Source organism: Lepisosteus platostomus, chromosome 26 (assembly GCF_059453375.1).
Source record: "Lepisosteus platostomus isolate fLepPlt1 chromosome 26, fLepPlt1.hap1, whole genome shotgun sequence".
NCBI lineage: Eukaryota > Metazoa > Chordata > Actinopteri > Semionotiformes > Lepisosteidae > Lepisosteus > Lepisosteus platostomus.
Genome location: NC_142636.1, coordinates 13,573,021 through 13,594,203, shown reverse-complemented (window position 1 = coordinate 13,594,203; position 21,183 = coordinate 13,573,021). Strand labels below are relative to the sequence as shown.

Sequence of the window (21,183 nt, the reverse complement as noted above, 5' to 3'; positions counted from 1 at the left end):
GTGGGATAGGTTTATGAATTGTTAAATGCTATACTCCTTTTTTACAGTTTCGAAATGGTTACTTCTTGTGTATCGTTATCAGTTTCTTTATGATGGCGATGTGATTATAAAAGTATTCTCCTATGATGTTTTAGGTGTTTTGAAATGCAGTTGGGTCGCCCTCTAGTGGACGGGGGGGGGGGGGGGGGGAGGGTGGCTCAGAACTGTTTATTTTTACAGTTCGACTAGACTGATATTTCAAAGTTCTCTCGAAGAACATTAAACACATTAAAGCAGTGATACGAACAAGGACAGTGAGGGACACCGAGCTTCATCAAGGCAGCCAGAACAAGGTGATCGCAGCACGGAGGAACCCATTTTCAGCAATAATACTTTTATTTACAGACCTGATTAATAGAATTGTGCTTGAGCTTTGTTGGATAACACTTAAAACACAGCACTACAATAATAATAATAATAATAATAATAATAATAATAATAATAATAATAATATGCTCCATGAATCTGTTAGAAAAGACACTGCTTTATGACAATGTAATATGGCACAGCAGTAATAAGTTTTGTTTGCTGAAGCCCCATCATGGATTGAGATTACTGTAGGTTTAGTGGCACGAAGAGTAGATTCTGCTAAAGAGGTGACAGATATTTAGCCCTGTCCAGTACAAACACGAAGCTGCACCGTCTGCTTAACATGAAACCATCCTTCTCAAGGCCTCCTAAAACAGGCCCGCTCGATCCTGCAGTCCAGGCCCGTCTCCGGGGTTCAGACGATCGCAGACGAAGGCCGGATCATTGGTCACCAGAGGGCGGATTCCAGGAACAGGCTCTTCCGCGCTCAGTCCCCGCACAGCACCTTTCCTGCTCAGGGCGCGGCATGGCCGATTGCAGAGCCAGGAGTGCACCCTGAAAGTCAACCGGTTAACGATGATTTCAGCCGGAGTGACCGGCAGAGGACAAGGGGCTGACCAAGGCGGGCTCGTCGCTTTCAGCTTTCATCCAAAACACTGAGGCGCTAGAGGGATCGGTTACTGCGTCAGTGCATCAGGGGCACACAGCCCCCTTAAAACCTTATATATTACAGCTGCTGTATCAGCTCACCCAGTAGATGTGTTGATAGCGTCTTCTGAGAAAAGGGGCGATGATCTGTGGTGCTGCGTAAGTGGTCAGTGGCACTTAGTACCATGGAGTTGTATTGGCAGAGCTTAACAGGAACAAAGGACCAATAAACAAGGTGGCACTTTTAGCTGGGGTAAGATGCTATTGTATAGAGATTGTGTCAGAAAGAAAAAAAATATCTAGCGATCCAGCATGGAATAGTTGATGCACTTGTTTCTGTCACAATCCCTTCATCACATAGTCTTGTGACTGAATCATTAACCATAACTATAAGCAGCCAGCCTAGTTTTTCATTCATTGACACTTTGCAGATGTGGGAGGACTTAATCTCTTTTCTGAAGTCTCTGGTGGAGGCACAGTGAAAGACAGCAATTTTCAGGAGGCTCTCTCCTTTATGATAAAGCACACACGTCTGTGTTGGCTTCCAAATTCTGTTTCCACTCACCGTTCAGCTGAATCCCTTGACAGATGTTTCCCAGCAGGTCTTCTGGTTAGCGGTCCATCTGAGCTCTCTTGTGACTTAATTGGACCAGTTATATGCATAAGGATTGAACAGATGTGCTTTCAACATATGTTTATTCCTGCTAAAAAAGCTGCTATCAGAAGTGAACCGGCTGTTCCTTTGTGATTCAAGTATTCAATTTGGAATTGCCAAATATTTTTCTATTGTCTTTGGACACATCACAAGCTCCATAGTGCCTTACGGGAGAGCCAGTACTGATTGGAGCACTTTGCTTGCTGATGTCACTGAGAACCCACAGGAGTCTGACAAGTACTGGTGATAGGATTGGCTGAAGTGCTGACCAATCAGGATCAAGATTCCCCAAGTGGAGGCACGCGATTGGCTGAGATATTACTGACCGTGGTCCGCCCAGAGCTCGGCGTCCTGCGGGAGCCTGCAGGCGAAAGGGCATCTGTAACAGAAACGCCAGCCATCTGCTGGAGTCAGTGGGGCAGGAGACCAGACACAAAGTGATGTCACCTGGCTCTGGCTGCAAACCCTTTGGCTGAAGGCCTGAGATACGCATGCTTTTGACTTGATAAATGACCCGCGAACAAAAAAGCACTGAGAACATGAAAAAAAATTGCACAAAGATGTAGACGCCAAATCTATTGAGCTTTTTTTGAGATTTTGATACAGATCTCCTTTGCAGAGGAGGACATGCCATCCGATGGACTTCTGGGAGCTGGGCGCGGACACGGACAGGAATGGATTTTGCGAAAGGGTGAACGTGTGTCACGCTCAAACCTTAAGGCAAAGGAGAAATAAAAGAAGGACACAGTTGTCTCAGAAGCAAGTTCTGCAGCTGCTATAGTACCTGCAGTGTGGTTCTGCTTTACGGAAAGGGGCATCTGGGGGCTTATTTTATTTTTTGCTGGGGGAGGGGGCGGGGGGGGGGGGGTTACTCTCCATTCTCCATTTTGTTGACATCCCCGTTGGTGACATTTTGCGCCTCCCCTCTCCCCTCCTCCGAGTCCCTCCTGAACACCTCCTCCTCCTCTCCTCCGCCTCCCTCTTCCTCTTCCCCGGCCCTCGTCCCCGGTCCCTCCGGCAGCTCCGTGTCCCTGCCCGGCCCAGTGGCCAGCTTGGGGGGGTCGGCCGGGGGCAGGGGGATGGCCTCCCCCTTCTTGGCCAGCTCCGCCAGCTCCTTGGCCGAGCAGGAGGGGGTGGGGGTGTCGTAGGTGTTGTGGAAGGTGTCATAGTCCACCTCGTAGAAGCCCTCCTCAAGGGTCAGCACCGGCATGAAGCGCTGACCCCACATGACCTCCGAGTCCAGGTAGGAGCTGCGCGCCTGGCACGTCATCCCTGCCGGCAAAAACGAGCGAGAGGTCAAAGGTCAGAGGTGGGGGCAGGGGGCAAAGGTCAAGGGTCAGCACCCAATAGTTCTACCCTGCTGCAAATGCACCAGACCACTGTTCAATCCGTCCGAGCAGCAAGAGGAGGGCATGTGACATCGGCTTGGTTTGAGATGTTTCCTGAGCGTCGAGACATTCTGAGGACAAAGCGCTCAGTTTAATCATTTACTCTGACAAACCACTGATGTCTCTTCAAAACCGAGGTACCGGGAAGTATCAGATTAGCGACCGGCAGCCAAATTAACATGCCGAGTCCAGTGGCCTGCCTCTTGCTTCTAACCTGATTGTATTCTTAAGTGCTACCAGACTCCATGTAATACCGTTGAGTGTTATATGGAATTAGCATATTTAAATGGACCTACATGACAGTTCTTAGCAGAAAGGGGTTGAGATCTAGTTTTATGTTGGGTGGTCGAGTTTTGATAATCTTTTCAATCAGCTAACTTTCAATTAAGGAGAATGGAAACGTTTTGCTTAAACAGTCCGTGTTTCACGGCTTAGTTAATGTGTTCTATTGAATTAATCAAAGACACAGGGTTCCAGTTCTCCTTTCACAAACCATACAGAGGCCTCCATACATACAGCAGCGAGCAGGCCATGACAGAAATGTGGTTTTAGCACAGTGGCTGTGAATGTGTGTCTCGTAATCCTTGATTAACGCTGAGAACACAGCTTGTAGCTGCTCTGCCTGTATGGGTGATGGGAGTACTGGAGATGACAGGCGTTGGCATGCAATTACTTTGATTCCAAATTAACAGGAATGCAATTTCTCAGGAGCTTTAAGCGCTGTGAAGATGATCTGACCCTCGAGGCAGACCTGCTGTCAGAGCGCAGAACACCTCCGAACAGCTCCCTCGTGCAGTGAGGTCTCCCCCCCTGCGCTGACAGGAAAGGGCATTTGGCTGTTTGTTGTGAACCTGATTTCTATTCATGGATCACACGAGGAGTGTTTCTTTTCGCCTCCGTGTTTCTGCAAATCATTTCCACGAGATATTAACCAAAGCAAAGAGAAAAGTAAGACCGTTGAACACTATATGGAATTAGCATATTTAAATGGACCAAAATTTCAGTTTCTTAGCAGTAATGTAAATCCAGTGTTACGTTGGGTCGTTTAATTTCTGTGTCTCTGCTTGGGCCACTTTGAAAGGATTATTCAAGGGTCAAGTGGAAGGAAGGGAGGAAGGAAGCCAGTGACACCTGCGGGCTTCAGAGTGCTGTGCGACTGTAATATGTGTCCCCCACCTCTCACTTCGAGCGGTTTCTGCCTGGAGACACTGACTGCTCAGGATGATGTCAGCCGCTCCAGCCCACTGCCAGTTGCCCCCTGCACCCTGAAATTTCCGAGACCACCACTCCATAGAGCAAAGGAGCAAGAGGTTCAATCGACAGGCGGCACGAGTCAGAGATGGTTTGAGTCGGCCTTGGAGCCCAAAAACAACATCAGCCGAGAAGGAGCACTCCAAGAATCCACCGAACAGGAGGCTTCATGTGGTACCTTTCCATGACTGATTGTTAAGATGCCCCTTTAAGATGAGCAGCCGAACCGATGGGCTGCCGATCAGGTGTCCGATCTGTCCGATCAGCCAGATCTATTATCCACTCATGTCCCTGGAGTTGTCTGGCTAACGCATCAGATCAATACTACCAGTTCTCTGGTATTAGAAACATGCCGCACAGGGATTAGGGGTTGGATAGCACTCATGCCTGCTGGCAATTTAATTATTTATCTTCCCTTGTTAGAGCATCCCGCTTCATAAGCCCAGCTCAGAGCCCCTAGAGCAGATATTTACAGAGCACATTGTGCCTTCCGGGCCCACAGTCCGGGGGATTTCTCCCTGCTCGTGATGTTTGTCCCCATCTTAACAGGGGATCGTCGGGACTTGTCATTCACTAAGTATTTCTGTTTGCGAACATCCCTGAGACTTAATGAGACCCGAAGGTTAGAAAACAAGGCGTGGTTGAATATGATTAGGAACTGGGATTTTTTTAAAAAGAATTCGGCCCGAGTTTTTGAAAGAATTGGAGAGTTTCTCAGCTAATGCAAAGGCGTAACACTGGAATCTGAACCTTGGTCCTCTGAAACACCCCATGCAGACTGTATGGTAACTACACGCACTGTACTACAATTCAGTACGGATAGTACTGTAGTAACTACACGTACTGTACTACAATTCAGCACGTGTAGTACTGTAGTAACTACACGTACTGTACTCTTTCTCCTGCTGTTTTTAATATTTACGGACTTCTGAGCTGCTCTGCGTGGCCCGTGTGCAACCTACTGTATCGTCTACTACTGCGGTCCGACGTCATGTTTTCAAGAGAGCGGTCACGGGCGAGAGGAGATTATTCCACCCAGTTCAGCCTGCTCGCAGGCGAGGAGCGAGCCGACCTCAGGATCTCACGCAGCCTAGTTCTGGAAAGACCCCGGTGCTTCAGAGACGACAGCAGCCGCCGCGCTGTTCTGGTAAGCGGTCACGATCTCCGCACGGGTCCCGCGTGGCTCTCCTCAGACCCGTCTTCTGGCTGCTGACTTCCTGTCAGCTCATCGCGGGATGCAACGGGGATTTGGACGGGAAAGCCTGTCAGCCGCAGACGGGGATGAGTCCCTGAACGCTTTTCAAGCTGGAGTAGCGTTGAATTGCGTTCTCCCCAGCCACGTCCTGTCAGTCAGCGTGAGCTGCTGTGCTGTGGGGCTCCTCACACTGAGAATCATGTGTCAGCGTGTCATAGCGTGACAGCAGTGGGTGCAGGGCAGTTTCGTGGGGGTATTTTTACTTTAAGAATGACCAGTTTTCCTATCGAGGTCAGGTGTGTTTTTTCTCATCGTATCCTCTGTGTTCCTTTAATCAAGGCCTCCAAGCCCTGCTGAAGCGAACTGTTCAATCGCCACTACCGAACGACGCAGTGTTTGCCTGGAAGCCCATCGATGACCACACAGCTGGAGGTCACGTGCGAGATTGTGAGGAGTGCTGAACCGGGCCGAACCGGGCCAGGGTCAGGGGGGCAGAGAGGGAGATCAAGGTGAGGGGTAAAAAAGTCTTTCTCTTTTGCTGGCAGCACAACGCCAGCATCGACATTTCGCTATCTGCTGCTGATAAGACTAGGGGCCTGCGGACACAAAGAATGCCTGTTTTGAGAATCCCAAAGAATTAGTTTGTGTAGAAGGCCAATTATAACTACCTGCTTTCTATACAATAAACTCCTCTTCTGCTCAGCACAAGGGTCTCCAGTGGATTTTTACTCGACAGAGGAAGAAGGCCCCGTCCTGATCAACCGCACACAGACTCTTTTTTTAATTAGCTTCCGCTCCTTAGCTCTGCCTGCCCACTCTGTGATCAGCAGGACACTGCCACCCCCTGTTGAAGTCTCAGAGTTCAGGACCAAAAGAGGACAGATACATAAACACCCCCGTATATGTCAGCCAAGGAATACTGTTCCTGTATTTAACTGAGGGTGAAGAGGAAACGGAACAAACCTTCTTAAAGACCAGAAAAATCATCTTCGCCCAGCAGAATAAATTGCCGCTCATCCGGACACACATTTAGCACAGCATTTAATTTTACTTCTTGCAAAAACTGCAAAGCGATGGAAAGTAAATTGCATGGCAGAAATGCATAATGAAGTATTATACCTTTCACAACCCCCACACAAGGGCTTCACTTGCTTTTCGAGTGAAATCTAGAATATGTAGCATCTAGATTATGTTTCTCTCTTCATCGTGATACAAACAGCTGAGCATAAAAGCTCTGTAAATGCGAACTAAGCTTAGATCACACAGAAAGCTGGTGACAGCTATTCCGTCTGACTGTCAGTTTTGATACCATTGCAATCTGTGATAAGCTTCCCTTCTGGAGATCAGAAGGGATGTCAAAACTACATCTGTACTTTTTTTATATCTTCAGATCTTCTTGTTGCTTTCCTTAAACCCAGTTATCCCCCCTTCCCCAATCTGTTTTCTCAGAGAGGAAAGAGAAGTAATCATCTTCATAAAGAGACAAAACAAATCCTATTTCGATATCTGGGATTGAGGATCAATGACCGTTTTTCCAATGTTCAAATCCCCAGCAGACTGCGAGCTGAGGCCATCTCTATCTGCCTGCTGTGTGCTCATAGGCAGCTAGAAATTACCTCATAATTCACACAGAGCTTCATTTACGTTTTCCAGTCACATTCCCTGTTAATGCCTCTTCTTGGAATTGCCCATTGTTATCAACATGATGCAACGAGCCCCCCTCCAGTCTTGCAACCAGAAGGCCATGCTCTCTTGTCCTGCAGTGGGAGAGCAGCTCGAGGCTGGTGTGCTGCTACAGTGAATGAGCTCATGTGTTGTATAGGCTGCACAAGGCTAATCTGTCCGCAGTATTGCCCCTTTGTAACCAGATCTCACTAGCCAAGCAGTGGGAGACCTCTAAAAACTTCTGGCTGCAATTGCACATGGTTTGGTGGACCAGTAGGTGGCGCTCTTTCCTATAGATTAGTGTGCCCACAGGACGCACAGTGTTTTAGGAGGTCTTGTTAAACTTTGGCCCAGACTACTTGACCATAAAGAGACTCTACGGCCCTTTTCATGAGAGCAGGCGATTAGAGGTTCTTGTTAAGATCATTTTTATTTTTTGATTTTTTTTTTGCGTTAGGGTGGCACAGTGGCACAGGGGTTAGCATTGCGGGCCCCGGGTTCGATTCTAGCCCTGGGCTGCTCTCTGTGTGGCGTTTGTATGCTGCCTCCGGGCTCGTGTGGGTTTTCCCCCGGGCGGCTTCGCTTACCGGTGGCCTCCACCATGCCCTCCAGGATGACCACGATCTCAAACTCCTCCTTGGCCAGCTGGGCCTGGGAGATCTCCCAGAAGGGGCTGTGCTCGTTGAACTCGTGGGAGATGATGAGGGGCGAGACCAGGAAGAGGCGGTCGTCGCCCGTGTCGAAGCCCACGTTGATGTCCGTCTGGTTGAGGGGGATGAACTCCCCTTCCTTGGTCTGCTTGGACTTGATGAGCTTGGCCCGGATGGAGGCCTCCACGATGTGGGAGTTGCGCAGGTCCCCCACGCGGAACATCAGGCACAGCCGGCCGTCCCGCAGCGAGATGACGGCCTTGTGGGAGAACATGAGGGTCTCGGCCCGCTTCTTGGGCTGCGAGATCTTCACGAACATGCAGCCCACCATGAAGGCGTTGACGATGGAGCCCAGGATGGCCTGCACCAGGAGCAGGACGATGCCCTCGGGGCACTTGTCCGTGATGACCCTGTAGCCGTAGCCGATGGTGGTCTCGGTCTCGATGGAGAAGAGGAAGGCCGAGACGAAGCCGTTGAGGTTGTTGACGCAGGGGGTCCAGTCGCGGTCCTCGGCGTGCTCCAGGTCCCCCCGGATGTAGGCGATGAGCCACCAGATGAAGCCGAAGAAGATCCAGGTGGTGGTGTAGACCATGGTGAAGACCAGCAGGTTGAAGCGCCACTTCAGGTCCACCAGGGTGGTGAAGATGTCGCTCAGGTAGCGGTACGTCTCGCGCACGTTGCCGTGGTGCACGTTGCACTTCCCGTCCTTCTCCACGTAGCGCTGGCGGCGCTTCTTGCCCGGCTCCCCGGCGCCCACCACCAGCGTGCGGTCCGTGGGCACCTGAAACGACGACGGTGGCCGTTAGTGACGCGGCATCCCTGCTGGCCAAGGGGACCTGCCAACTCTCACCTGGCAGCCCACTGGAGCCCAGCAGTGTGAGCCTGGTCAGTACCTGGATGGGGGACTCCTGGGGAAAACTAAGGCTGCTGCTGGGAGAGGTGTTAGTGGGGCCAGCAGGGGGCACTCACCCTGCGGTCCATGTTGGTCCTAATGCCCCAGGATAGTGACGGGGACACTAGACTGTAAACAGGCTCCGTCCTTCGGATGAGACGTAAAACCGAGGTCCTGACTCTCTGTGGTCATTAAAAGTCCCAGGGCGTTTCTCGTAAAGAGTAGGGGTGTAACCCCGGTGTCCTGGCCAAATTTCCCATTGGCCCTTACCAATCATGGCCTCCTAATAATCCCCCTTTTATGAACTGGCTTCATCACTCTGCTCTCCTCCCCGCTGATAGCTGGTGTGTGGGGAGCGTTCTGGCGCACTATGGCTGCCGTCGCATTATCCAAGTGGGGCTGCACACTGGTGGTGGTGGAGGGGATCCCCATTACCTGTGAAGAGCTTTGGGTGGAGTGTCCGAAACTGCTATATAAGTGTAAGCAATTATTATTATTATTATTATTATTATTATTATTATTATTATTATTATTATTACTAGTTTTCTTTCTGCTGCGGGTTTGCACTGCACTGAGAGGGCAGATTGTGAGCCAGGATCTGAGAAATTCCTGATCGCAACATGTCTCTGAGCTGGCTGACAGCAGTCTTAGTGGGGTGGATTTGAGACTGTATTAGTTTGGCAGAAAAGCCCCCTACTTGTCAAGTGGAGTTAAGTATAGTAAAAAGTGGAAAAGATGGGGAGAGGGTGGTACTGGAAGACAATGTGAATATTAAAAGAGGGTACCACCTTGTCCTTGGGGGCATCCCAGCGCTGTTTGGGCAAATTGTTGCCCTGGTTTTCCACATCTTGCCCCATGCGGCCTTTATAGCTGCTCATCTCCTAGGAGCCTGGGGCCACAGTTTCCTGCCTGTGCCCCCAGAAGAGCACCCTGGACTGGGCGACAGACTACTAGGTCTGGGGGATTGAGGGAGGGGGGACAGGGAGACAGGCCAGCCAGCTGTAAGAGAGGAAAAATAGTATCAGACAGTGTAATAAAAGCACACCAGTTCTTTAACCAGATCATTTACTGTTAAAAAGAGTGAAACATGATGCTGAAACGCCTTCACTTCACTTCCTTTCCTTTCTTGCTTGGATACAAAGCTTATTCTGGATAAACTCCAGCGAGTCTGCCAAAACTACACTAAAGAAAAATGAGACTCTGATGTAGTCTCGGAAGGACTTAACAGCTTGGAACGTTTCCAATTGCTAACGGTGAATGGTGCTCAGATTTTACTCTGTGAAAAGACGCTTTTACAGTCTTGCCCTTTTTAAATGAAATCGTTGCAAACTCTCTTCCGTTCCGCAAAGTTACCTTCAGTTTTAGAAGAGTCGTCTCGGAAACTGATGTTTATTTCCTCTAGTTAAACTTGATGCATAAAAGCCGCGATACTGAAGCCTCAAAAAAAGAAAAAGAAAAGGTATTTGCAGTCCTGGTCCTGCAGGACCCTGAATCTGCTAGGTTGTGTCCTGCTGAGCCCTTAACACCTGCACTCATCAGTGTCTGCACTGGATCTGCTTGCTTGTTAAAGGCCTTGGTTTTAAAAAGACCCTAAGTCCGGCACACCGAGCTTCATGCAGTCTGTACTCCATCCATTTTCTAACTGCAGGGTTATCCAGCAAGCAACAGGCGCAAGGTGGGACGCCAGTCCATCATAAGGCAGACACACAGAAACACGGGTCAGTTTTCCCAGAGGCCAGCCAATGAACCCATCAGCATTATTGTGGACTGTGGGGAACACGAGCGCACCTGGAGAAAGCCATGCAAGCTTGGGGAGAACATGCAAACTCCACACAGACAGCACCTCAGGCTGGGAAGTTGACCCCAGGGCCCCAGTCCTGCAAGGCCACAGTGCCACCGTGATGCCCCAGTCACTTCCTAACTTGCTAATTAGGAATTTCCCCCCCTTATTTCTCTCCAGCTCTAAACAGCTGTTAGCCCCTGACCAGTTTATGATGATCAGACACAGGTATGAGACACCCACGCTGGGTCATATCCCAGCTCAGACACCTGAATAAGGGCAACTCTGAAAATCACCAGTTAATGCAGGGTTGAGATCAATTCAATATCGCAGTTCCAGTGTTCCCTCTAATTCTTAATGGCCTGTGTGCGCAAAACCTTTTCCCCAGTGACAAAAACTCGTGCGCATTAAACTGTAAACCTGAAATTATTTTTGTTAATATAGTCATCCTCGTGGAAGCACAGAGATCCGAAAGACCGGGACAGCGATTCGACGAGCCCGGTCATAGAGACTGAGTGTCGAGCGAGCAGGAGCAGCGAGGTACGAGACTACAAGAGCACAGATATCGATGATCGAGTAGCAGTAATAACGCACACAACCAAGTTGGGCCTCTCGCAGCCGGTCTCATGTGGTCAATTTAGCATTTTTCAATTGACGACCGTGTTTTTTTTATTATCATCATATTTCTTTGGGGAATTGAATTTTTAATGCGCGCAGCTCCACGTCATGGTGTCATGACCCGTGTGCGCGCGCACACACACACACACACTGCCCAGTTCACTTTCCCGGAGCGGAAAGCAATTTTAATTTTTTGTTGTTTTTTTTTTTAAGTGAGATTCACACTGAAAATCGAGTTCAGTCAGCCTGGAATCGGCGAAGCGGTTGCTGCAGAACCCGGAAGACATGTCGCTCCTTCAGGACCAGAACTGAGCACCACTTGCCGGCTCGGGAGGGCTGAGCGCTCCGAGAGAGATGTATGCGCTTCTTTTCACCTGCTGAAAAACGTCAACACGGCAGTCAGGCGTCGTCGCAAAGCAGTAATGAATTAGCGAGGTGGAGGAGTGAAAATGAGGCAAACAGGCCTGATGTGTCTAAACACCCCCCCCACCAAATTTAATTTAATAGGCCCACGCTCTTAGAAACAATCAAACGCGCCCATAGCTCTTATAACGTTATCGGCGCTAATAGATCTGGTTTACTGTAAAACGAGGACCCGAGGTATTAATATCGCTAATTACCAACTCGTCACATTTTTTTTTTCCACAAAGGGCTTTTTCTGAGCCTACGCGGCATTTGTGAGCTGCTGGGAGACGGCTGCCTTCTTTTGTGTTTCGTTTTTCTTTTTTAATTAACTAGTCTAATTAGCTTCATATTTCCCAGCCCCCCGCTTCGCCTAATTGACGACAGCTGGAAAGACTTCTCAGGACGGACTAATAACAACCTCCGCGTCTCCCGCTTTCCTCCCGTAGGGACCTTGAAGGACTTTTTCCTCAGCTCCTCGCAGTGCTCTATCAAGACGGTTAACCGGCCTCTGCCCCCCCCAAAAAAAAGGTCAATAGAAGCGATATGACTCTAAAGAACATATTAATACAGCAAATTAGGAGCTCGTGAAGGATACCCCTCCTCCGGCACAACGCAGTTTCTTGTCGATTTTAATAGAGAAGTGAAGACAGTCGTTAGTTACAGAGGACGGCGAAAATTGAGCTACAGTGATAGAGTACCGTCCCTTATTTTATCATCTGCGGCATTTCTAACACATTATACCGATTTGTAACTGGAGGACGGGCGACTCCGTTTTACACCAAACTCCGACCCGCCGTTCACAAGTGTGAAATCTGCCCTTTAAATTTCTATTCACTAATCTCCATTCCTTCAGACCATGAACACTGCGCCTACGCTGTTATTAGTTACAGCAGCAAACGAGGAGGAAACAGTGCAATTTAGCATTTAAGACAGGGACTAGACGGAGTGGTTTTGCAATCAACACCACTGTACTATTATAACGGTATTGCCGCCGCAATGGGTCACGAATTGTCTGAACGGCCAAGTGTGCGGCTTCAGCACACTTCTCTCAAGAGTGTGTTCGGCAGGGGGCGCCATACTCCTGGAGAACCTGGAGGTATCTTTGGCCTTGAGCCGTTAATGACCTGATTGAACTCGTTATTTGTTTAATTCGAGGAGTTAAAGGGTTCTAGAAAGGGTATCGGAGCCTCCCGTGCAATAGCGGTGCTGCGTGTTAATCCGGCGATAGGGCCGCGTGTGCTGTGCAATAAACCGGCATCGCGTTTCCCAACCGCGCGGGGTGGAGAAAAGCGTCGGTCTCCTGACGTCCGGGGCAGTGCCGCTTTCTCGCCTCGTCTTCTAACCCTGAAGGTCACAGGGCCTCAACCTTGCTTGATCAATTGATCAATATCCAGATCAAACTCATATACGCCAGACAGACGGAGGACACCGCAGTTCCAAAGATCTGTCGTGATTCTCTCCTCTCCTCTCCTGGAAATACACACGAACTGTGTCGGACAGCTTTGTTTTTCTCATGAAGCGACAAAATATTCATCCGATCTCTCGTCCTCTTGTCTTTGAGATTTATTTATATATACACTACATAATATATAATGATATTATTTGTTATGGATTATAAATACATGTTTTGATATTATTACACAACAGTAACTGTATTAAGTAGTATTATTAATTATAGTGATAGACCTGAGATTATGTATATTATTTATATATTTTAGACTAATCAGTTAAGAGTTTCTGCAGGACAAACTTCAGCTAATGGCTCATGGACACACCTAATGGCCGCATCAATCACTGTTGTAAACGCTGGGAAGATCATCTGCATTCTGTGCGACGATAAATGTTAAACTGTTAAACCGTCATTGAGTGGGACGCACAGCTTCGGGCGCTGCAGAAATCCCACAGGCCAGAAGCTTTAATTTAACACATCACTCAGGCCGCTGCCGGCTGGGGGTTTCAGCCCAAGAAAAAAAAACATGATAGGAGTTTCTCGCTCGTCGAATCTAGGCGAGACGCAGGCCTGTGGATTTTCAATTCACTCGCCGACGGAAACAAAAAAACAAATACAGACCAGAAAGAGCTAAACGTAAAAAAAACAACAACTGTGAAGGAGCCTGGGTTTGGAAGAACAGGTCATCATTTAACCTTTCATTCTTACTTATTTTTACTGAAGCGACAACAGTTCGTTGGGGTTCATGAGCTTTCCTGGTAGTGAAGCTAGGACAATGTGTGCTCGAAACCCGTTTTTATGACGAAAGCGCACTGTCTCACAACAACGTGTAATGCTTGTCGGGACGCAAATGGTGTCGATGACTATAAATAGCAGGTATTTCCGTTTGACTGCCCGTTCTTGAGCGCTTGAAGCCCGATTCTTCCCGAGATCGCTCGACGTCTGTTCGCGTTACCTCTCGCTCGGCTGCCCCCGCCTGCCGTCGCTCAGGGTGGTCCGATCAAGTTTGTTTTCTTTCTGCCCTCAATGCAAAGCGCTTTCAGAGTCCTGCGGGTCCAGCCTCGGGCGAGGAGGCGAGGAGGCGAGACCCCCCCCAGTCACTTCGGATCACCTGCTACACCGCACCTCATCGACGCCGAAGGACAGAGACGTGCCTGCGGACATCAGGACTGGAGGTTGGTCGTGCAGGACCGGGAGGGGAATTCTGTCCCGTCAGTCGACCAGCACAAGCGATCCCAGCTCGCTCGCTCCTGGGTGCAGGAATTCAGCGGACAGACCGACGTCCCGCGCCGGAGAGCACTGCTGAGCCAAAAACCCATTCTCTGAATTGCCTGTCTGTACTGTAGCGGGTCCCCCTTAATTCCCCTCTGCACAGGAAGCGGTGTAACAAGAGAGGCAGGGGACTGGAACTGCGGCTCAGGAAATGGGGTGAAAGGCAGCAAAGCGGGGAGAGAGCGCAGAATCCGGTTTTCCCCACGGTTCTGTGGTCTGTGAAGTTTTCAGCCCAGCAAGCACGAACAAGACCATCATGAGATCGCCTAACCGGCGGATTGAAGGTCTGATATTTCCTCTGTATTGTTAAAACAGGCTCCAACGGGGTTTCGTTTTGTCCCCGAGATCCACACGGCCCAAACTGCCGGTCCCTGGTTTCTTTCATCCCGCGGTGAGGACGCCGTTTTGTATGTGTGTGTGTGTGCACGTATAACCAGCGTTTTCTGGGACAGTTAATTAGTCGGCATGTCAAACACGAATCCCAGCGGGAGCAGGCTGCTCACGCCGGGGAGCGCAGATCCTGGAACAGATGAAAGGCGACAAGGCCGGGTGATCAGCGACCGGTCCTTCCGGTAACAGATTGTCGGCCCACGTGCTCTTCACAGTTCAATCAAACTCCTGTGAACCAGACAGGAGGCCACTAGGGGGCGTGTTTCAGTGGCTTTCTGTATTGGCCAATCATCAAATTCATGATCCTCCTCAGTGGCCCCACTAGGTCACGGTGCCATTGATCTGCTTTCTAAGGCTTCTACTGACCTCTGCTATGCTCTTTGCTCAAAGGAAGACATACCCAGCTGTATCACCCTGCCACTCCCAGCTGGCAGCCCCCTGGAGCTCAGCAGGTGTGAGCCTGGCCCGTACCTGGAGGGGAGACTCCTGGGAAAGCTCGGGTTGCTGCTGGAAGAGGTGTTAGTGGGGCCAGCAGGGGGTGCTCACCCTGCGATCTGTGTGGGTCCTAATTCCCCTGTATAGTGACGGTGAGTCTATACTGTAAAAAAAAAACACACTGTCCTTTGGATCAGATGGAAAACCTCTAACCAGACAGAGCTCATATGCAAGTCAAAAAGATGAGCAGAAATTTACGCTTGAAGTTCGAGGCCTTTTTAGAGCCATTTTGCAAGAGTTTCGCATTTTGAGAGTTAGGGGTTATGTTGGGGAAAGGGTGTGGAAGTGAAGTATGTGGGATTTCCTGCAGCACTGGACTGACCTTTTTGCCAGCAGCCTAAACTCAGCGACTGGGCTGACCTAGAACTGCAGATTGAGAGGAAAGGTGGAGAGGGGAAGGATATCGGTGTTGCGCAGGCCTCTGATGCCCAGTGAGGGCCACACAGAACACAGCTGGACAATCCTACACACTGTCTGTTCGGCAGCTCTGCCAAAACATCTGCTCTCCTCTTTTGGACCGAGCCCCTAAAAGAGATTCCGTACAAAATGCTTTGGCTTTCCTCCTGTCAATATACTGTAGCTCCTGCAGTTCAAAATCCCTGCTCCCATAACTGGCACTAAAGGTGGATACTTCTATTTTGAAGATGTCGATGTGATCTGGGACGGATCCGCGGATTCTGATGGTGTGCTCCGCACGGCGGCACAGATGATGTAAGACCGAAACACTAAACGGCGCCCAGCTATACCCAGACTTAATCTTTCCTCCACACGCTTCTCTGAAATCTAATAACCCCAACGAAGATTAAGACTCTCGCCTCCTCCCTCTCCCCTCGGCTGACTCTCTCCGACTCCGTGTCTGCTGTACGTTGGATTGCCGGATGCATAATTCATGCCCGGCTTGCGAGAGAGGCCGCAGGCCCTGATCGAGGAGGGATATTGCTGTTCTGACTGGCGTTTCGGTTCAGCGCGCGGTCAGTGTGCTCCATCTTCGCCTTTCCAGCACCGGCACTTCTTGGGGGAATTGGGGAAGGCCTCAGACAGGCCGAGCGGATCCTACCACAGGACAAAGAGATCAGGGATAAGGGGGTTGGAGGAAGAACGGGATGGAAGGGCGAGGACCTCGAGCTGCAGGGGGACAGCCCTGCCCCCGGAAGCAGAGGACGAGCTGAGACGAGGACAGCGTCTCGAGACAACGGTCGCGGAGACCTCCCGATCCGCGAAGGGCAAAGCAGAGCCGATCCCCCGCTTTGGAGAGGGCGCCTGTCCTCGGGAGCCTCCCATCGCGGACGGGGAACTGTGTCGGCCGCTGGGACTGGGAGGAGGCATGACTCTCCTGCTCGGGAAGTTTATCAGGGACCACCGCTCTGTATCGTCGGAAAAATGTTTCCACTTCCCCTTAAAAGACCACCGGGAGTCCGTGTCTGAAGCTAAAATATGCTAGGTGTATGTTTCTCAAAGCGATGAAACTAGAACAGTCCTGAAATATTGTTTTTATCTCTCACGCTTGAGATTGGCAGCATTCTGGGATCACACTCATCTTCCTCTTCCCTGTTTGCCAAAGATAACTTCTTTTAACACAATCGGTTACTTCGTTTCACAGCGCCTATACAACACCAGTGCATAGTTGCTTAGTAGCCCTTGTGTCCAGCATTCAAACCAGTGCTGTATGTCCACCTTATACTGTGAATTACTGCAGCGTCAGCAGAGAACGTACAGTATGTACAAAGTTCACAAAATCCCTCTCAACAGTGTGGAGCTTTTGCACCAGAGACCCCAGGATTGTCTTGCTTTGGCTGAGGCCTCCTCTGAGTCTAACACACCTCCACTCCAGGTGCGGCAGGCCAGCTGGAACCCAAAAGGATTCCCCGAACAGGTGATCTATGATCCAGACGTCTCAAGGTCACTAGCTGGCCGAGATGTCCTGGGATAACCCAGGGCACCTGGGATTCAAACTCCTGACACAGTGAACCCAGAATCAACAGCTGTAGTCCAACAGAGTAGGATTCCTCTGCCGGCCGCGGGATATGAACTGGCAACCTCCCACCCACAGGCGCCGATCCTGAGCCACAGAGCCACCACGCCGCTTATACGCCTGACACTTCAGGCCAGATGAGGAAGGCCGGAACAGCGGAAGAAGACTAAAGCCGTACAAAGGCACAAAAGACATGCAAAATATCTAAATGTGTTATGTGATAAGGAAAACACTGCTTTGAGGTATAGGAGGCAAAATAACTCAATTGAGGACTCAGATATCGCCATAAAAGCTTTATGGAGTCTAATCACCTCTTTATATAACTCCATTAGGAGACTCAGTAATTCTCTCTTTTCGGTTTTTCAAAAAGCCCATTAATTAACAGGCTTGGAGCTCTCTATATATTAAAAAAAACAACACACAGCCCAAATGGGCCCACTTACTGCAGCGTGAGTCAGTCAAGTGGCTCGATTAAAAGCCCATTGCAGCGAATGGACAGCCGTTCAGCAGATGAGGCTGCCTCAGAGCAGACCACTCCAACCTGAAGTGAGCAACGCCAAGTTCTCCGGTGTACTGCAGGCAAGCACTCTAAGAGAGCTTATCAGAACAGCCTACCTTTTGCACGCCGAAGGGAAAAGAAATGGACTAGGGCTATTTTTAAACTCCCATGGCATCTGGGGCTCGATTCTGCTCCCCTGTAGTTCCGATTCTCCTAGATTTTTGCCCGTGCATAAAGGTGGTGTCACGGACGTCCAAAGGGACTAACCGTGGGGAGCAGGAGAGCAGAAAAAGACCCATATGCGTAGCGGCGAGACGGGAAAAAGGCCCGGGCTCATTAGTGCAAAGAGTTCAGGAATGCCGTATAGAAACCTATGCCCTCAGGGAGCGGACGTGGGGCGCCCTGGTGCTAGGCGGGTCTCAGGACATCCGAACATCAATGCTGAGCCAGGACAGAGTGCAAGACCCGGAAATATATAGCCCAAGGGAAAGAGAGGGACAGGAAGGACAGCAGACCGGAAACTAGGGACAGGACAGAGAAGGAGCGCCCTCTGGCTGCAGAGGGCATGACAGGTGGCCCCCGTGGATATTTAAAGAGCAAGGACTCCTCTCCCAGACAGGCTGGCCACCTCAATTTCTAGAACTAGTCGGACTCACTTCTGACTAACTGGCCCTGGTGTGAGTGTGCATGTCTGTGTCTCTGTCTGACCTGCGACGGACTGGCACCCTGTCCAGGGTGTACCCTGCCCTGTGCCCATTGCTCTCTATTGCCACCCTGAAGCCGAGATCCTATATTGGAAGAAGCAGTTAAGAATTGGATGGATAGTCAATCAGTGAGCTCTGGGTTATTCCTTTTATATAACAGTACACTCCACCTCCACCCCCATCGCCCCCACTGTGAATCGGGCGCAGGTGTTGCAGTGCAGCGCTGCAGGGTGTGATCTAGAATTAAGCAGCCAGGTGAAGCATGAATTCACAGTAAAACCACAGCTGAAATGAAGCCACCGATGACTAGATTAAAGCATGAACGTGGCAGTATGCACGCCAACTGTTTTTACTGTATCGTACAAGGTGCCCGGTTTATATCTGACATTAATACTTAACATATCCGAGCAAAGTCAGAGCTTTACCTCAGTTTATTTTTTGTCTTTTAAAGGTCAATCCCACAATGATGAATGATGGGTCATTACAATGTGCCAACCCTGATTAAACGTGTTGAACTCTACATAAAGTAAGGAAGTGTTGCTCCTGCTCAGAGAGCTTACAGACAGGGACTATGATGCCCGAGATTTTCCACGACTCATATCGTGTTTAGGGCATAAAGCACCCTTGTTTTATTTCACAAATAAGTGTAGTTACTACACTCACTGCAATATTCGGAAAGCTGCTTCTCTAAAAGCAGCCTGAACTGCTGTATTTGAGGGGATTTGGGAACTGTTTCATGCAAATAGGAGTGGACTACACAGTTACTTATACTCTTTTTCAACAGGCTGCACATCTGAGGGTTACGGAGGGTCACAAGTCAGCCATAGTTTACCTGCTAAGGAGAGAGTCAATTTGTTTGAAACAGTGGGGGAAGGGGGGTAATATAGTGGCCTTTTCGATTTTATCATCTTTAAATACAGATTATGAGGGTCGTTAATGGGGTATAAGGAAATGACTGTTTTTTTTTTCACAGTTTTAAAGCTCCCCTCTGTGAAGAATGGAGTTTTAAAGAGCATCTCATAAAACTACAGAAGGGAATGGAGTCACACTCTGCTACACTGTAGCTTGTAAATGAGGCAGGTAGAGTCTGCCAGCTCTCAGTGTCTCCTGGAAGAGCGTGCATCCCTGGTGTGTAATTACCACCAGCAGCCGAAGGGTTTCCAATAGAGCGCTGCTCAGGGAACAGGCACAGAGCACAAGGCCAGCAGCCAGTGTGGAAAGTCTCGGAGCCCTCTCGTGATGGGTGTAGACATGATGCTGAAGCATGTAATGTTCTGCTGTTCAAGTCTGATTGAAAACATCATCTCAACAGAAGCACATGCTGTGATTAGCATCGTGGTCTTAATGCAGAGGGGTTAACACAGGGGCAGGGAATGGGTTTTTTTCAGCCAGTGAATGGATGTTTTAGGTGTTAGCACAAGGGCTAATATACCTGCTCTGGTAAAAAAGAAAAATGAATAGTTTCCTGGGATCCTTATTGCCTGAGATATGAAAGATACTTCAGCTGTAAGTGTATCCTTAGCAAAGCAGTACCTTTTTCAGAACAGTGCAGACTGAATCTTAGATATGATGATGCAGTCAGGGATCAAATCAATACAGAACCGTGCGAGTAGGTTTGAGACAGGAATTGAGAGCTGGCATTTTTATTCTAAAAGCAACCCTCATAATAATAATAATAATAATAATAATAATAATAATAATAATAATAATAATACATCTGTGTATGGCGACTTTGCATTTCAGCTGTGTAAAGAGAATCCTCTCTGACTCTTGTCAGACAACGGTATGTCTTGAGTTTTATCCCTTCCAGAGACTATACTTCCTACTGTGTCTCCTATATTTTGCAACACTGGCACCGACAGCAGACATCGTGAATTAACAGGGCCAAGAAATACCTTGGTCTTGCTTTTCTGTGTCTACTGCGGTATGTGGGATCCTTGGAAACTAATGACGCTGTCTCTACACTTGTTGAATCGGCCACTCGTGCGTGCGTTCGTGAGATATACAGAAACATATGGAGGTTAACTCTACAATGAACCTCATAACATCAGGCAGACAATCGATGTAAAACATTAATGACTTCTAAAGCATGCTGGGCGCTCCCGTTTTCGCTCACAGGCACGGTTAAGGCGGCGTTGTGTAACAGGGCTCCTGTTGACAGGTAGGAGTTAAAAAAAAAATCTCTCTCATAATGCAGCGAGCCTGGAGAGCTCATCTCGCCCCGGCTCTGAAGCCGCATCTGTGCTGTTATTTACTCTGAGAGTGCGGTTTCTCCGCTCCCCGCTCGCCGCTCCCCGCCCGGCCGCCTCTGCTCAGCGTGATCCGGCGGTCAAGTGGCCGAGATAATGGAACGCGCGTGCCCTGCTCGCTCACTCCATTACGCGCCTGTCGCTTGCTTTAGCATTAAAAATACACCTTTTTTTAAGAATGTTTTATTAAATTTTTATCCTATTATAACGTTGGTGTATTGCAAGGGGGGAAACACACACAAACGCAGCGAGAGCATACAAACTCCACACAGACATCACCCCAGGTCTGGCCTTGAACCTAGAGTTCCACCAATGTAAAACAATTTAATTATATTCATTGTGTTTTAGCGTGACAGTGTGGTACCTTATTATTTTGCACGTACTAACAAAGCAATACATCCTATTCATACACACACGAAGTGTAAACTGTCCAGAAAATGAATATATTTATATAAAATCAAGAGAAAAAAAAAAGGTTTCACAATCGGTGTTGAATAGCATTGGACGACGTGTGGTTCTCTTCATACAAAACCGGTCATGCGAGAGTTCAGCCAGAGGATCGTGTCTCTGATACGAGAGAGAAAGGACTCTCCTCAGTATCTCGGAGTCCGGAGACTGTCAGGTCAGACACAGAACTACAATTAAGCCGCCGCAGTT

At 49.2% G+C, this 21,183-nt stretch overlaps 1 protein-coding gene across 6 annotated transcripts in view; it reads right to left on the bottom strand.

Annotated features, from left to right (window-relative positions):
- Nucleotides 1–356: 356 nt before the first annotated feature.
- kcnj21 (potassium inwardly rectifying channel subfamily J member 21) overlaps nucleotides 357–21,183 on the bottom strand; it is a 44,092-nt gene continuing 23,265 nt past the window's right edge. For 4 of the 6 annotated variants that reach the window (XM_088621519.1, XM_088621515.1, XM_088621513.1 and 1 more), the window contains 3 exons: nucleotides 9,481–9,691; nucleotides 7,738–8,581; nucleotides 357–2,923 (listed from right to left, as the gene is read on the bottom strand). In XM_088621519.1, the coding sequence (XP_088477645.1) occupies nucleotides 2,520–2,923; nucleotides 7,738–8,581; nucleotides 9,481–9,570 (1,338 nt within the window). In that variant the 5' untranslated portion in view covers nucleotides 9,571–9,691 and the 3' untranslated portion in view covers nucleotides 357–2,519. Of the gene's footprint in view, nucleotides 2,924–7,737; nucleotides 8,582–9,480; nucleotides 9,692–10,045; nucleotides 11,885–13,900; nucleotides 17,437–21,183 lie in introns of those variants that run through there. The other 2 variants (XM_088621517.1, XM_088621518.1) reach the window with 2 other exon arrangements.